We start from the raw sequence: 17,883 nt of genomic DNA on the forward strand, positions 1-17,883 counted from the left end.
TATTTACCGTATAACGAAAAGTTACATCAAAATCGCCCTAAAATAACATTTGCACATAACTCAGCAACTATGCTTCGTTAGCAACCAAAGTTTACGTTAGATTCGAGCTGTCACGTTAGTCACCCATCCATGCCAATGTAATCAATTTACTCGGAATCTGCACCGATAAATAAATTGAATCGCACTTTTACCCCTCCTTACTCTATACCTAGTTTGGTTTGGTTGAGCAATTGTACTATCATGTAAGGCCTTGACTTCAGTGGTTAATGTTATCGAATTATTTGATTATGCTCGTGAAACTACTTACAATTTTTTGAACAATGAATACATCAGGATTTAATATAGTTAACTGACAGTTTGATAGTTTAACGAATTCGGTTGTTGTGTACTCATTTAATACCAAGTAGAACTATGTTAATATGACAAAGTTTTTTTCGTAGTCTGCAATAGGATGCTTCCTTTGCAAAAGGTCTTCAATAATGTTTTGTCTTCCGGTCTTTCTCATTGTAAATACTGATCCGTCTTTTACGACATATCTGTTACCGCATCGTACAGATTACAAACCATCAAATAGAATCAGTCCCACATTGGTCTCTAAAGTAAATAGATCCGGCACGATATTCGCTTTCATGTTCCCATGCCTTGCGTGGCTTGATATGACCTTTAACGGTATACTTGCCTTTTCACTTCGGAGAACGAATAAATAATTTACGGAGAACGAATACAAATTTACTACAGTTTACGTCATACTGCTTGGTAAATATGAGCGAAGGTGTCCAAGTTGATACCATCTACACGGATCTGAAAGCAGCGTTTGACAGAGTCAATCATAAGATTCTAGTTGCAAAAATTGATCGTCTAGGTGCACCAACTAGCTTTGTCGAATGGATAGCATCATATCTCACGAACCGTCGATTGTGTGTAAAACTTGGGTCCCACGAATCGAATGCTTTTGGAAACTTTTCTGGTGTGCCACAAGGGAGTAACCTCGGACCGTTGCATATTCATCAACGATGTTTGTTTACTAATACCTGAAGGATGCAGACTATTCTATGCAGATGACTTGAAAATGTTCTTGCGGGTGAGAACCATTGAAGATTGCAAGCAGCTACAATGGATGGTGAACTTGTTTGCAGATTGGTGTTCTGAAAATCGCATGGTGATTAGTGTGAAAAAATGTGCCGTAATTTCTTTCACGCGTAAAAAGCATCTAGTACATTGGCAGTACAAGATTGATGGTGAAGTAATCGGAAGAGTTTCATCGTTCAAGGACCTTGGTATTTTGCTCGATACACAACTGTCGTTCAGGGAGCACTACTCTTACATCATAGCGAAGGCCAATCGCAATCTTGGGTTCATCTTCCGGATTTCCAAGGAATTCAACGATCCGTACTGCCTGAGGGCACTGTACTTCTCACTTGTGCGGTCAACACTTGAAACAGCAGCCGCAGTATGGAGTCCATATCATGATGTATGGATTAAAAGAATTGAAGCGGTTCAGAGGAAATTTATTCGCTACGCTTTGAGGTTTCTGCCTTGGAATAACCCAAACGATTTACCACCTTACGTGAGTCGATGTGCGTTGCTTGGCATGAACACTCTGTCGAAAAGACGTGACATTACCAAGGCTGTTTTCGTTGGAAAATTACTGTTAGGTGAAATAGACGCTCCTCAAATTTTGAGTCAGATCAATGTTAGCGTTGCTCCAAGAAATCTTCGACTCCGACCGTTCCTTAGATTACCATTTTATAGAACCGAATACGCGCAGAACGAACCTGTTAGAGCAATGTGTTTAGTTTTTAATCAAGTGTTTGACGAATTCGACTTTAATGTCAGTATCAATGTGTTTAAAAATCGTCTGAATTTAAGTAATTTGTGACAACTTACGTAGTATTAAGTCATTCATGTAAACCCTAGCGTTCGATGAATTATAAATAAATAATAATAATAATAATAATAATAATAAATGATTCAGACAATTTAGTGGTCAAGAGGCAGATTTAAGCAGCATTGTTCAACTATGCGATGGAGCAGCTATTGACTTCACATCGTCCCGAATATAATCTTAAAGTACTATACATTTCTCCACCCGAATGTGTTGACAAAACAAATAGAAACAGGAAGAGCAAATAAATAAATGTTTCTTTTCGGTCCGCAACGCAACCAAGTGAGATGGATTCCCAGATAAATGGAAGGAAATCGCGAAAAAGAACCCATCTGAGGGGCATCGGCGTTTTATTGCGGCGATTTATCGTAGTTCCCAAAAAACAACCGGGTGCAGACAGGCAGACAGGAAATATAATGACTGGCCTGATTGGGCGCTCTCGTCCATCGGGAAGAAACGATACGGTACGGATCAGAAGATAGATTTGTCCTTGTATATATAGTGAAGAGTGCTTCTTTTACGTTAAGGCTTCAATACATATATCGGAAACCGTCGACCATGTTTGTTGAATTCAAGATGCCACTTTTCACTTTCCAGAAGGTATTTGATTAACGATAAGCCATCCATCTTCCGAAGCTAGTAGTTTGTTTGTTTTATTTTAGGTCGTGTGACAATAACTGCACGGAGTCTCTTTCATTCGTTCTCATTTTATGCTATCGGGGAATTATGCATGCCACAACCTGATATTAAAACATGCCTTAACAGGTTTCTTTAGTTGTGTTTTGATGAAGCAAATATTAGACTAATATTATTGTACATAACTTAAACGACGTTTAGGGAAATTCCCGATCCTTTCATCTATGACTAAACATCAAAATCGACTGAGTCTACTGTGAAATGTTCTTGCTGACTACAAATTTCATTGAAATTTTGTTATTTTAAGACATAAGATTGTGATTCCTTTGAAAACTTCTTTTATTTTACTACGCCAAATTTTTAAAAGCTGAAAAGCTGTGAAAAATCAAAATAATTTCTATGGCCAAATTAAGGCGCAATTCAAACTATGACACTTTGCTGAAACATCAACTCCACAAAATGCATGTCCAAAAGCACTAGACGTTTCATTTCGCAGCCTTCGGTTCCTTGTCCAGTGTGTTCTGTTCAGAGCAGACCGAAACTTTTCTTCGCCTACCCACACTCACAGAGAAAAAGAAACAGCACTGACAACGAGCAGACTAATTTTTACAGTCCTTGATTCGATATTTCCCGTATTATTTCTATTCTATTTTGGCGTTCTGCTTCCAAATTATATTACTTGATTACGATAAAAACTGGGGAGAATTGTTCATTTTTCTCACAGAATTTATTAACATTTCACCGCTGCTATAACAAATTATTCATGAACACCGTTCATCAGCTCGACGCTCAACGAGCTGGCTTGCTTTTTAAGCTACCGCTTCTTTCCAAATAATCTCAGTCGGTCGGTAGGTAACAGCCAGTCAGTGGTGCCGATGTGCATTGGGCACATGTATGTAGCTTCCAGGTGAAATATGTAAAACTATGCAATTTATGACACGTTTTTCTCCTGTATATCAGCACAGTTTTCAACTGTGTCATTCATGGCATACCGTCACTGTTGAATAGAGATTAAAAAATCCTGAACAAAAATGATATATTAAACTTGAAAACTCATTGTCACATGGGAAATTAACATGCAGTCGAACCAGAACCGGCTGTGTTGCACCACCCACAAAGGCGAAACGTTTCGTAGCGAGCTAATGTGTAGCAATATATGCCGTATCGGATTGTGGATTGCATTCAGCGCAAATGTTGTTTCGAGCTTTGATTAATTTTCAACACCGTCAGATTTCATATTGACCGTGAATCGTAACGTAATCGGAACGAATTTTGTTTAAAAAAAATTAAAATAGAACATACCATTGTTAATAAATCTGACTTGTAAATTAGTCGTCCGAATAAGAGCAGTTCGTTACTTGCTTTCCGACAAAGATACGAAAATAGAATTCAGGCTTCCTGGCTGCCTGGAAAGTCAACAGCAATTCCATCTCTAATAAGAAAACTTTCGAAAAATTCAGGTTAAACCGACAATGGGTAAGTTTCACACAATGAAAACACATGCACATCTGAAATTTCTCCTGAAGCGAAAAATGTTGGTGGAAAGCCAACGGAACCCGCATGATGCTGGCTCAAGCGGGAGCCAAAACCACCGTCGACGTTCAGCACTCGGAATCATCCTAATAATGTTATTACCGCCTTTTCTTATTATTAAAATATTTTCGCATATCATAATGAGCCTTCTGCATCCTATGCCCTTACGTACTTACTACCATCATTGCCTCTTGGTTGGAATGGTGCCGATCCTGTTCGCATCCATTTCTTCGTTCCAACTTTTCCCCAAACGAATCTTCCAGTCATTCTTTCACTTACTGCCACTAGTGCCTAACTTCCTATTGCTACCAGCAATGACGACGAGTGTTCTCATTTTCATAATGCGCATACAAGTAGAAGGAATGTTTGGTGGTTTCTCCCTCCGGAAATATTCCACACCTCGACAAAACCGAACCTGATACCGGCGCTGATGCAAAGCGGCACGAAGGCAAAAAAGGCTTTCCATTCTCCGTGGTACCTCAAGGATAACTGGCAAAAAGCAAGAATTATTTTTTCGGATTTGGCAACGAAGCCAGCAGCTTTGTTGTGTGCTGCTGATTTTCGGACCACCTGCTGTTTTACCTCTGCGATGTAATCAAGTAAGCTGATATTTTCCTTCCTTTGTATGTGTATGTTTGGATGATGGTTATAACAATATTAAATAGAAAGATGCGTGTATGTGACACGTATATCGCTCCAATTTTCCACGAAAGAATGAACATATAAATTTAAAAAATACTTTATTTTAATGTTACTGCAATCGAGTTTCTTTCGAATGATAAAAACCACCCCACAAGAATTTTCCGTCAAATGTTGTGTCACCGCAAGTGTGACATTTGTTGGATGATTCTTACTGAACAACCCTATTTCTAAGAGGCTTAACTGTCGAAATTGTTTAAAGAATTTTTTTAATCATATTACGAACTCTTAAATGCCTTGGACACTTTACTTTTTGTTCTTACAAAGTATAAAAATTACCTTTTTGCCGACCGGTTTCGGGTAAGTAGTTACCCATCTACGGGGCCGAGTCCAACTAATTATGTTGATGAGAGCAGCTACATACTTAACTTTGTTAAGCCGAAGAGCGGCGATACTATTGGAGCATCATCCTCGTTCATCAGTGGCCGCTCAGCTGTGAGGATGTGTAATGACACAGCTGAGCGGCCACTGATGAACGAGGATGATGCTCCAATAGTATCGCCGCTCTTCGGCTTAACAAAGTTAAGTATGTAGCTGCTCTCATCAACATAATTAGTTGGACTCGGCCCCGTAGATGGGTAACTACTTACCCGAAACCGGTCGGCAAAAAGGTAATTTTTATACTTTGTAAGAACAAAAAGTAAAGTGTCCAAGGCATTTAAGAGTCATTCTAGTTCTTACGTTAGCACGACTACGTAATTGAAGTCATATTACGAACGTATACACTTTTTTGCTTACTTTAATACTAATTTTACAACAAGACAGAAAAAGCGACTGAAAAAAAACAGTTTAATCCACCTGGTGGATAAAGGAACCTTGCTAGTTGGTTCTTATCACTTTTTGTGGAAGAAAGCTAGTGGGTTCTTATCACTTTTTGTGACAGACCTTTTATTTGCTATCAAAATCATGAGAATCAGTTCAGTCGTTAATTAAACGTTAATTAAAAAAAAGTTTGGTCAAAAATTGATTTTCAGGTCCACCATATTTCAGAAACAGGTACCCCAAAAACCAAATAAAAAAACGTGGCGCTAAATTTTTCTGAAACTGAATTGGTTTACACAATTTGAACAAAAACGGAGCTCTTTTAAATTTTCACAGATACCGTTTTCATGAAATTGCTAAGTTACTTGATTAGTAGTTAACATGACTGAAAAAATCACGTTATCGGTTTTCAGTCAATGCAATATTAACCTTTTTTCCAGAAGGAATATCAATGTCATTGAAATAAAATTTCTCTATTAAACCAAACTGCTGAGTTTCGAATAATTCATAATGAGTTTCAAAGAAGACAGAGCTGAATATCGTTTCCAGTTCCATGGCAGTGAATATATATGGCTCACCAGCTGACCCGACAAACTTCGTATTGCCACAAATTAAACTGTGTTGTACAGAAATCGTGAAGACGACCTTTGTCACAATCTCGAGTTTTGCAAGTTTCTGGGGAGTTCATGGGTGTTTTATTATACAAATTTTTCTCACAATAAAGTAGAAAACAACTCCCCCCATTGCTTAGCCTGATAAAATAAAGCGGATCGCATTTAAATAGTCGCCATCATTACAAACCATTTCGCCGAATACCATTTTGCGGAACACCAATTCTCGGTTGACCATAACGCGGAATATAGAGTTTCGCAGAATACCATTTCGCGAAAACCCTTACGCGGGATGTACCATTTCACGGAAAATCTTTTCGTAGAAAGTACCATTTCGCAGGGGTAACCCAACTGAAGGAATGTAATAGAAGTCAATAGATGTAGGAAAATAAATAAACCTAGATAGAGGTGAGCTCTACAAGGGGTCTCCAAAACCCCCACATGCCAAATTTGGTTCCATTTGCTTGATTAGTTCTCTGGTTATGAGGATATTTGTATTTCATTTGTATACGAGACCCCCCCCCCCCCTATTGAAGGGGGAGGGAATATAATTCCCCTCCTAAAGAGGGTAGGGGTCTCATTTATATGGGAGCCCCCTATCCTAAGGTAAGGGTAAGGGGTAAGGTAAGGGTCCCAATTCACCAAAGAAAAAATTCATGCCTCCAAAACACCCACACACCAAATTCCATTTGATTAATTAGTTTTCGAGTTATGAGGAAATTTTTATTTCATTTGTATGGAAGCCACCCCTCTTAAAGGGGTCTCAATTCACCATAGAAAAAAATTTGCCTACAAAAACACCCACATGTAAATTTTCATGCCGATCGGTTCAGTAGTTTTCGATTCTATAAGGTGTTGGGGCGAGTAAAAAATCAATCAGCAGCGTTTGGTGTTTGCAGCTCAAAGCTAAAAGAAAATTTATTTAACGATGGCCGAATGTGCATGTGGTGCATACCTACATATAGTTTTACCTAACCCTGCCAAGGTTCTTCGAATGTGCACTACTGAGAAACCGTTTCAATCACCTATGTAAGTTTAATATTCTAATTTAGAAATCGATAGAAAATTAATTCGGCTTAGATAAACTACGCATACCTAACCGCACTTTAGATGCACTGGATATCGGTAGGAGAACACGTTATTTCCTTTCCAGCGAAATCTAGATTAGACCAACTAAATTAGTCGAAATTCATAACATAATTATCTAATCAATCGCGATAAACCTGTCGAGGTTACTTACAAATAAGTTAAATTATAAATGGAATTTACTTCCGAATGCAAATTTGGTTGAACTAAACGAATAGAATTATAGCCTACAAAATCACCAGTCACACTTTTCTCTGTTTAATGGTTAATACAATGCACTATGGTCCAGAAAGCGATTTTAGACGGACAAAAATGATTGCGCCTAAACGGAATATTCTAGCTCAATGAAGTCTTCGGCAACTTTTTGAATGAAAACATGACGCATCTTTTGAAAGAGTCGTCCAATGTTCAGATGATACCGTAACAACAATTCAAGTAATAATTTTTTAAATAAGTTTGTTTTCCATTTTTTAGTTTCAAAACATTAAAGATAGATTAATTTCCCATAACTTTTCTAAACATTTCAAATTTCTAACTCTTACGTATTTTCAGCAGTGGACGTTTGTTTATGGACGACCCGTAAAATCATATTTCCTCTTATAACTCATTTATCTCAACAAATAGCTCAATATGATGTTCTACAAAAATTTGTATACGTAAGAGAAGAATATTTTTGCAGAAGACTGTTTTGCTTTATCTTTATGAGTTAATAAGTTATAGCCGAATTCAGGTTAAAAACAGACCAATTTTACTGAAGCATAACTCAAAAAGCGGCAAACGGATCTTGATGAAACTTTGGCGATTTAATATACACATATGCATAAAGTTTTTAGCAAAAAATGGTGGAGGTGTTATTTTTTTAAAAAAAGATAAATTCTTTGAATTTTATGATTTACTATAGCTAAAATTGTCGTTTTCTTCATAGATTCACATTCAAGTAATCAAGTATGCGACCATGGAATACTATACACAACAAATATACTGGCAATAACCATGGTTGATACTAAAATAGTGAATGCATTCAAAGAGTTACATTCGCAATCTTGTTTTTAAGCGAAAAAACTAAAAGAATGTTTAATAATAACCTTGAATTAAACGATTTTTACGATCCCTTTAGATACTAACACGGACTTTTACTGTTATACGCGTATATTCGCAATATGTTTTGAATGTTTTTTGAAAATATTTTATAGACTAAAAATAACTGCGATGTGAAAAATGACGAAGATGAAGCAGAGCTGCGGAAAACTTATGATTTGCGGGTAATCGAACTACTTACGAAGGAAATTCCACTAATTGTTATACTTTTCGGGAAATTTACCATTGAAATTCAAGAAGAATTCTATTATGATTTTTAAATCCATTTAAAACTATAAAATTAACAATGGAAATAAATCGGGATTTTTTTTTCTTTATTTTCAATCTTAGTATTCCACTGAAATGCTCAAAAAACTTCAGTCAATTTCAACATTTATTAAATATACACCACATTGATTTATTTGAGCGAATGCACGAGATGCTAATAGTTATTAGCAAACATATAACTAACCCTTCAACGGGTAGACTTCTGCAGATAGTTTTTGCTTTGAGTGTCTTAGAGCCATATATGAAATTTATTCTAATTGGATAACACAATATCTGTGCTGAGAATAGATTGACATTTTGGCATCAGCATTGCAACATTCTGACTATGCGTTTAAGAGTTCTTATGTTTTAAAATCAAAAATTCAGGAAAATTGTGACGAAAATAATTGCACGATTTTTGTCAATTTTTACTTTTGAAAACATAGGACATCTAAAACAAAATGTTCGACCTCAAAAATATTCAGTGATGAACTACGCACTGAGTTTCGTAATATTTGGAAAAAACAAGGATTGGATATGAAACCCAAAATAAAGATTTTATAATATGCCTTAACTGTTGCTAGTCCAGATTATTACTTTTGCATGAATATCAAATTGACTTTCTTTTGAGTGTGATTTCTTGAAAAATAGTCATTATCTATCGTTGCCTCTTTAGAAGGTTAAATATGTACAGTTTCGGGAATACACAGAACAATCTATATGTATAGCTCTATGGCTGGTATCCTTTGCCTCCGACAGTCACAGTGCAAATAGTATTTAGATTTCTTAATTATGTAATTTATCAGCGTATATATAATAGTTTTTCTCTCAATGTAGGCATTGATACTAAACGTATCAAATAAACTTCATGAATATTTTTCACAGATTGAAAAGACCGCGATTGTCGTAAGATAAGCGTTCGTATTTGTCTCGATAAAACATAAATAGTAAAGCAACAAGCTTTGTATTATGTTTTAGACATTTTCTAAAAAAATAGTTACACAAAATTATGTTTTAACGCTTTGAAACTGAGCAAGAAACTGTACCTGGGCAGTTAGGGATGGATAAAACGAAAACTTTAGCTATAGTAAATCATAAAGTTCAAAGAATTTTATCTTTTTTTAAAAAAATAACACCTCCACCATTTTTCGCTAAAAACTTTATGCATATGTGTATATTAAATCGCCAAAGTTTCATCAAGATCCGTTTGCCGCTTTTTGAGTTATGCTTCAGTAAAATTGGTCTGTTTTTAACCTGAATTCGGCTATAACTTATTAACTCATAAAGATAAAGCAAAACAGTCTTCTGCAAAAATATTCTTCTCTTACGTATACAAATTTTTGTAGAACATCATATTGAGCTATCTGTTGAGATAAAAGAGTTATAAGAGGAAATATGATTTTACGGGTCGTCCATAAACAAAGGTCCACTGCTGAAAATACGTAAGAGTTAGAAATTTGGAATGTTTAGAAAAGTTACGTGAAATTAATCTATCTTTAATGTTTTGAAACTAAAAAATGGAAAACAAACTTATTTAAAAAATTATTACTTGACTTGTTGTTACGGTATCATCTGAACATTAGACGACCCTTTTAAAAGATGCGTCATGTTTTCATTCAAAAAGTTGCCGAAGACTTCATTGAGCTAGAATATCCCGTTAAGGCGCAATCATTTTTGTCCGTCTAAAATCGCTTTCTGGACCATAGTGCAATGGTCATTGTTCTGGGTGCTGTCATCGCGTACTTGGACTGGATTCTGTAGGTCAAGCGTCTCATCGCCGTCGTCCGTGCTGCCAGAACATCCCCCGCCCCGTGGATCAAGGGGAGGATCCGACGATCCACCGACTTCCATCACAGCCAGCTTCACGGTAGGTCGCTTTAGTTTACCGGTCGCAGTCGTCACGATCGCTTGCCGAATTCTGCCGTCCTTACCACGAATGACTTCGTCTACGATGCCTCTTATCCACGCCCTTCGTCTGCCTTCCGTTATATATACGAGGTCTCCGACTTTCAGAGATCTCGCGTCGCTAAGCCATTTCGTCCTTCTGTTGATTGTCGGGAAGTACTCTTTCGACCAACGATCCCAGGCAGCATCTGCTAGTTGTTGTGAGCGTTGAAAGCTACCTCGGAGCACCTTTCCCAAATCTGCCGAGGGTTCCAGCGGTTCGTGAGCACCGGAAGAACCGTTAAGTATAAAGTGGTTAGGTGTCAATGCCTCGGGGTTGGTCGGCTCCTGAGGCATGTAAGTGAGTGGTCGTGCATTTATCAGCCACTCCGTTTCGATGAGCGTAGTCCACAGAATCTCGTCGGTTAATTTCCGTCCGTCATCCAACGATTCCATCGCCTCTTTAACACTACGGACCATTCTCTCCCACACTCCGCCCATGTGAGGTGCGGAGGGGGGATTAAATGACCACTTTGTCTGGGCGTCGGTGAAAGTTCCCGCGCAGTCTGAATCGATCTTTTCGATTTGTCTTTTCAACTCGCGGCTGGCACCGACGAAGTTAGTGCCATTGTCGGTAAATATATGCAATGGGGATCCTCTCCTTCGTGTAAACCTCCGGATCGCCATAATACACGACTCGGTGGACAAATCATAGGAAACTTCTAAGTGAACAGCTCGCACTACTAGACACGTGAAGACGACGACGTATCTCTTCTCTCTGCGTCGGCCAACCGCTACTTCCAATGGACCCATGTAGTCAATGCCGACGTAAACGAAGGGTCTGACGTGTGGCGTCAACCGTTGCTCGGGTAATGGCGCCATCCGGGGAGGTAAGGGTTTGCACTTCTTGATCTTGCAGTTTTGGCAGTTTTTTGCCGCTTTGTCTACTGCCGAGCGGAGACAGGAAATTTCAAACCGTTGTCGAATTTCGTTCACTATCGTTTCTTTATTCGCATGGCCATAACGACAATGGTAATGATGCAGTAGTAGTCGTGTAATCGGACTGTCTTTTGGCAGAATTATCTGAAATCTCGCGTCGAAATTAGCGTAGACGGCGTTAGCAGTTCTTCCATCCATTCGAACGATTCCCCATTCGTCTATAAAAGGGGATAATCTGTACAAGGAGCTGGACCTTTCAATGGACGTCCATTCCTCAATTGGCCGTTCACGATTTTTCACCAGAATTCGAACTTCATCGGGATAGTATTCGCTTTGCACCATTTTCCATAGAAATCGTTCCGCGTTTTGAAATTCTTCCTGCTTTAATGGCACTTTCTGAGCCACGACTGAACATTTCAATAGTTTTACTTGATTTTTTGTCACGGGAATGGTTTCTATTGGTCGGCCTGCGAGTCGTAAACGGCAGTTACTAATAAAGCGAAAAACACAAACCATCGTCCGAAGCAGTATCGTCCACTTAGAAAACCGCGACACGTCGACTATACTTGCAGGTAGCGAGATGTGAGTCAGCAAATAGCACGAACGTAGCTCCTCCACGGTATTGGCGTTGACCTTCTGTTTTGGCCATTCTTCCTCGTTGAGATACAAAAATGCGGGACCCTTGAACCACCTACTATTCGACTCTGGTTCCGTATCTCGTACCCATTTCGTCAAGCAGTCGGCGACATTATCCTTAGATGGAACCCAACGCCAGTATTCCGCCTGGGATAGCGACTAAATCTCGCCGATGCGATGGGCGACAAACTGCTTGTATTTTTTGTGATCCGATCGAATCCACGAAAGCACGGTTGATGAATCTGTCCAGAGGTAAATTTCGCGAGGTGTTAACGAATGGTTTGTGAGAACCGTTTTCAGCATTCTAGCTCCCAACATAGCGGCCTCCAATTCTAATCGTGGGATGGAGATGTGTTTTAGAGGGGCCACCTTACTTTTCGCCATGACCAACGAGCATTTAACTTTCGAGTTGTCTACAATGCGAAAGTAAACTGCGCAGCCGTAGCCATTTTCGCTAGCATCGGTGAAAACGTGACATTGCAATGTGCTATACGAGTGGGGATTCGCCATTCCGAAATAGCAACGTGGGATTTGCAGTTTCGCAATGTCAGGCAGAAGTTTCACCCAGCGATTCCATTTTTCGCTCTCTTCGTCTCTCATTTCTTCATCCCACTGCACTCCACTTCTCCAAACATCCTGTATTAACGTCCGGCCATGAATAAGGTACGGCGCCAGCAACCCGAGAGGGTCAAAAAGGCTCATAATAATCTTCAGGGCGATACGCTTTGTCGGACGTTGGCCCCCAGATACATACGGTTGAAGCTGATTTCCTAATTCCATAGAGAACATTAAATTATCCGATTCTGGGTGCCATAGCATTCCTAAGACACGTTCCCATCTATCCTCCGGAGATGACTGCAGAACACGCGGTTCCTTGAAGACATTACCTTCACCAAGCGTTTCCACAACTTCGAGGCTATTGCTTACCCAGTTCCTCATTTCAAACCCCCCACGAGCGTGAATCGTTCTCACTTGTATGGCCAGCTCGGATGCTTCAGCGGGGCTATCGGCGCTGTCGTAATAGTCATCCATATAAGTTTTTTCTATGATCGCTGCTGCGGCCGAAGGAAATTCGTGCGCCCACTTATCTGCGTTTACTCTCAATACATGCTGCGCTACACAAGGTGAACATGCGGCTCCGAACATCACGACGTCAGCGATATAGATTTCTGGAGGGTGGCGAGTATCAAACCGAAAGAGGAAACATTGAAAATATTTGTCAGACTTTCGCATCCGCAATTGTAAGAACATCTCTCGGATGTCGCCTCCGAATCCTACACGTTTTTCTCGAAACTTGCATATAACTGATGGAAGTGCAACTAGTAAGTCGGGGCCTTTCAAAAGTTGTGAGTTGAGCGAAATCCCCTCCACCTCAGCCTTGCCATCCCAAACTAGCCGCTTTTTCTGCTTTTTCGGGTGCGTCACTAAGCCCAATGGAAGGTACCAAGCTGTCCTTCCGCTTATTTCCGCTAGCTCCTCTTTAGTTGCTTTGTGAATGTACCCCTTTCGCGTATAATCGATAATCTGCTGGTTGACGCTGTCTCTCAGGTTGCTGTCTTTCGCGAGCTGATTCTCGAAGCTTTTCAACCGCTTCATCGCCATGGGAAAACTGTTTGGTAGTTGCACGTCATCGCGCTTAAACAGGAGAGCGGTTTCATATTTTCCGTCTACAAATCTGGTAGTGCTTTCCAAAATTTCACGAGCACGCTTCTCATCGACTGACTCGTGCTGCATCGTTGCCCCAATTGCTATATCTTCTAAGACAAACTGCTGTCGGACCAACTCGTTTAATTCTCTATCGGCTCCGCAAGCACAGTCGTGAACATTCACAACCACGTGCTTCGTGCGTTCACTTCCATCTGGCCCGTAAACAGACCACCCTAATAATGATTTAACAGCGATGGGTTCTCCTGGTCCACCAACACAGCGGTCTAAAGGTGTGAAGAGATTTAGGTTGTCTAATCCGAGCAGGATTTTCGGTACGGCCTCATTATAAGACGAAATTGGAAGATTTTGAAGATGTGTAAACCGCCGAGACAGTTCCTCGATTGGTAAGCTCTGCTTCGGTAAGTTAAGTTCCCTTATAGTATGAGCGTTTTTCAACTTGTATCGTTGCGGCATACCTCTACCGGCAATTTCGAAGTTCACTCGCTCTGAGAAATTCTCTTTCCTCATCACGCTCGATGTCCACTTTAGTTCCAATGGCTCCGGAACGCCTCTTATTCCAATTTGAGAGGCTAAATTTTCTTCGATTAGTGTCAAAGAGGAACCTTCATCTAAGAATGCGAAAGTTTCGCATTTGCGGTTTTCACCGAACAATGTTACAGGAATAATCCTAAAAAGCACTGATCTTGGCGTCTGTTCGTGAGCGTTACACTCCGAAGCTTGCACGTGTTGCTGATGGTCTCGTGGTTGTTCTGCTCCTGGGCCATGAAGCAACGTATGGTGGCGGACTCTACAATTAGGAACATTGCATCGAAATCTGGACCGACATCTCCATTGACCGTGGTCATAAAGGCACACTTCGCAAAGGTTCCAACGTTTGACGGCTTCCCATCGGGCTGCCACATCCATTTGCTGGAAACGCTGGCAGTTGCGCACCCGGTGGTCAGTTTTCTCGCATATAGGGCATGGCTGACGTTTTTCGTTTTGGATCTGCACCTCTGATACTTCTTCGTGAGTATAAATATGTCCCTTTTCTCGAGGTTTATCTTTATCCCCCTTTGCAGTGGTCGTCTTCAAATAAACCGGGGATGAAACTTCGCTAGCATCATTCACCAACCCCTCCATAAACGAGCCAAAGTGTTTCAGCGTAGGATCAGCATGAAGTCGCTTAAACCTAGCCCACTCAAGTTTGATAGACGCGGGCAGTTTCTCCACCAACTCGCCAAGTAGTGTTGGATTGGACAGATGCCCCTGGAGGTTCGCGGCTTCCAGGTGGTCGCAAAGCTGTCCCACCGTCAAACCGAAATTGATTAAAGTTTCTAGTCGTTCCGATTTTGGTGCTTCCACTCGACGAACCTTGTCGAGCAGGTTTTTGACTAGTATCTCCGGTCTGCCATATAATCGTTTCAATGTACTTATGATTGCATTTACGCTTTGCGGAAACATAAGTTTCGTGGCAACAGCGTCTCGCGCAGGGCCTCTGAGGCACTCTCGAAGTCGAATAATATTCTCCACATCAGTGAACCCGCAAGCGGTGTTGGCAGTCTCGTAACTGTGGACGAATATCGGCCACTCTTCTGGGTCACCGGAAAACGTGGGAAGATTTTTAGGCCAAATTTGCCTTGCCGCTAATTGATTGGCACTGAGTCCCGCACCATGTAAACCTTTAGGCAAGCTTGGACACAATATACTCTGAATGTCTTTATGAACATTCTCTTGATTCTGGACCGCAGGTTTTGATCCATTTTCACCCACGTCGCACTCATTCTGATGTCGCTGACTTTCTACCCATTCTTTAGTTCTATCGATGCCACCGGACGCATTCGATTCACTCCGGTCGTCGTCATCGGCTATTTGTTCTTCCAACTGGAGTTTTTCTCGCAGATATTTTTCTCGCATCGCAAGCTCTTTGGCCTTAATCGCGTGCTCTTGCTCTTTGAGCTGCTTCTCCTTTTCTAGTCGGATTCGTTCTTCCTTCAACCGTTCTCGTTCTCCCTGCAACTTCAGCTCTTCCAGTAATCGCTCGTTTTCCAAACGTTGTAATGCTAGCTGTGCTCGACCCCTCGCAGTGGCACTGCAGGATTTAGTAGATTTCTTTTCGCCGTGGGTTGGAGCCGTTACAGCAGGCACCTCCGGATTCTTTTTCGGGGTAACATTACTTCTTCTCGACTTCTCGCTTGGCGCCACACTGCGGGCACTCGGGTTTTTCTCCTTATTCTTCTTAGGAACAGCACCAAGGGCTCTCGAACTTTCATTCAGGACAGCGTCAGGGACGTTTAAGGAGGTCATTGAACTTTTCGCAGGCTTCTTCGTCGCAGTATCGGCTACGGAGAGACACGGACTGCATCTCCATTCACGGTTTTCTACTCCTGGAGACACTCTCGCGCATGAGTAATGATACCATACACAGCACGCGTCGCACGCTACCATTCCAACATCGGCGGAGTTCGGACGATCGCAGGCTCCACAGTCGTGAGCATCATTCTTATGCATCCTTGCAATATATCTTTGAAGATGTTGGGGCGAGTAAAAAATCAATCAGCAGCGTTTGGTGTTTGCAGCTCAAAGCTAAAAGAAAATTTATTTAACGATGGCCGAATGTGCATGTGGTGCATACCTACATATAGTTTTACCTAACCCTGCCAAGGTTCTTCGAATGTGCACTACTGAGAAACCGTTTCAATCACCTATGTAAGTTTAATATTCTAATTTAGAAATCGACAGAAAATTAATTCGGCTTAGATAAACTACGCATACCTAACCGCACTTTAGATGCACTGGATATCGGTAGGAGAACACGTTATTTCCTTTCCAGCGAAATCTAGATTAGACCAACTAAATTAGTCGAAATTCATAACATAATTATCTAATCAATCGCGATAAACCTGTCGAGGTTACTTACAAATAAGTTAAATTATAAATGGAATTTACTTCCGAATGCAAATTTGGTTGAACTAAACGAATAGAATTATAGCCTACAAAATCACCAGTCACACTTTTCTCTGTTTAATGGTTAATACAATGGTCATTGTTCTGGGTGCTGTCACCGCGTACTTGGACTGGATTCTGTAGGTCAAGCGTCTCATCGCCGTCGTCCGTGCTGCCAGAACATAAGGAATAGATGGGTATTATGGGTATAGATTCCACACCAAGTGACCGACAATAAGTTTAAACGTGTAATCGACCTTCACGGATTTGAACCCAATTTTGCCAGATTGTTCGTTTTCGGTCAGAAAGTAAAAATCCAAAATTTGGTGTCCAACCGGCACCAGATTAATGGGAGCACCTCCATTTTGAGGAGAAATGACCTCCTATTTTCTTTTGCTTATATCTCCGGAAATATTAGGTTTAGAAAGACACTAATTTCACATTTTCAAAAGACATTATCCAAGGAATTCGAAAAAAAAATTATCTTTGAGCACCAGTGTTGCCAAATATTTTTTAACTTGATTTGAAAACTAAATTTACATTTTTCTCTCAATGAGTACAATTTGTTCTCAAAAAATCCAATTTCATCGTTTTTCGCAGATTTTTTTTACATAAGAATCACTCATCCCCCCGATGTGTTCTTTATCGATCCCGAGATATAGCGTTTTAAAGCAAGGAAGCCAGCATTTTTCATTTAAAACAAAATGCAAAATTACTGTTTTTGAAACAGTGAGCCTTTATGCAATGTAAAAATACATTGCTATATCGTGGAAGCATGTATACAGTATATAATAAAGTATTTCCTAACAGTGTTGCCAACTATTCAGTTTTCCGCAAGATTAATTGCATTAATTAAGGGAATATTAATCTCATCGGAACAGTAAACAAAAACCCGATTTAATCCACCTATTGGTGAAAGGAACCTTTGTTATACACACTTAAAAAAAGTGCCGAAGTCGGCAAAATTTTGCCGAGATTTGGACAGCCGAGCGTTCGGTAAAATTTTTTATGATACCAAACGTTAGTAAAGATCCGTAAACGTCGAATTGCAAAACTGAAATTTTTACCGAACGCTCGGCTGTCCAAATCTCGGCAAATTTTGCTGAGTTTTTTAAGTGTGTACCATCTCATTTGTCATTTGAGTTAGAATTCGACACGCCTTCGGAACTCAACTTTTTGATAACACTATGATAGTTATCATCAATACATATGCATGTCTATGTAATATACTGATAAATTTGTATAATATTCCAAAGCAATCAAAAAATGTCTACC

General features: G+C 40.1%; 2 protein-coding genes across 2 annotated transcripts; both read right to left on the reverse strand.

The window, feature by feature from the left end:
• Positions 1–7,334: 7,334 nt before the first annotated feature.
• LOC128735784 (uncharacterized) lies at positions 7,335–11,721 on the reverse strand. Its single transcript, XM_053830271.1, has 2 exons — positions 10,300–11,721; positions 7,335–7,349 (listed from the first exon to the last, which is right to left on the reverse strand). The coding sequence occupies exons 1-2, from the start codon at positions 11,719–11,721 to the stop codon at positions 7,335–7,337; spliced, it is 1,437 nt and encodes a 478-aa protein (XP_053686246.1).
• Positions 11,722–12,174: 453 nt separating this feature from the next.
• Positions 12,175–16,173, reverse strand: LOC128735785 (uncharacterized). Its single transcript, XM_053830272.1, has one exon. It carries the CDS (start codon positions 16,171–16,173, stop codon positions 12,175–12,177), a length of 3,999 nt encoding a protein of 1,332 aa, XP_053686247.1.
• Between the last annotated feature and the right edge of the window lie 1,710 nt (positions 16,174–17,883).

Source organism: Sabethes cyaneus, chromosome 2 (assembly GCF_943734655.1).
Source record: "Sabethes cyaneus chromosome 2, idSabCyanKW18_F2, whole genome shotgun sequence".
Classification (NCBI taxonomy): domain Eukaryota; kingdom Metazoa; phylum Arthropoda; class Insecta; order Diptera; family Culicidae; genus Sabethes; species Sabethes cyaneus.

What these genes read in the sequence shown, in the direction of transcription:
- LOC128735784 (XM_053830271.1), bottom strand. Translation starts at nt 11,721, where the DNA reads ATGGTGCAAAGCGAATACTATCCCGATGAAGTTCGAATTCTGGTGAAA.
- LOC128735785 (XM_053830272.1), bottom strand. Translation starts at nt 16,173, where the DNA reads ATGCATAAGAATGATGCTCACGACTGTGGAGCCTGCGATCGTCCGAAC.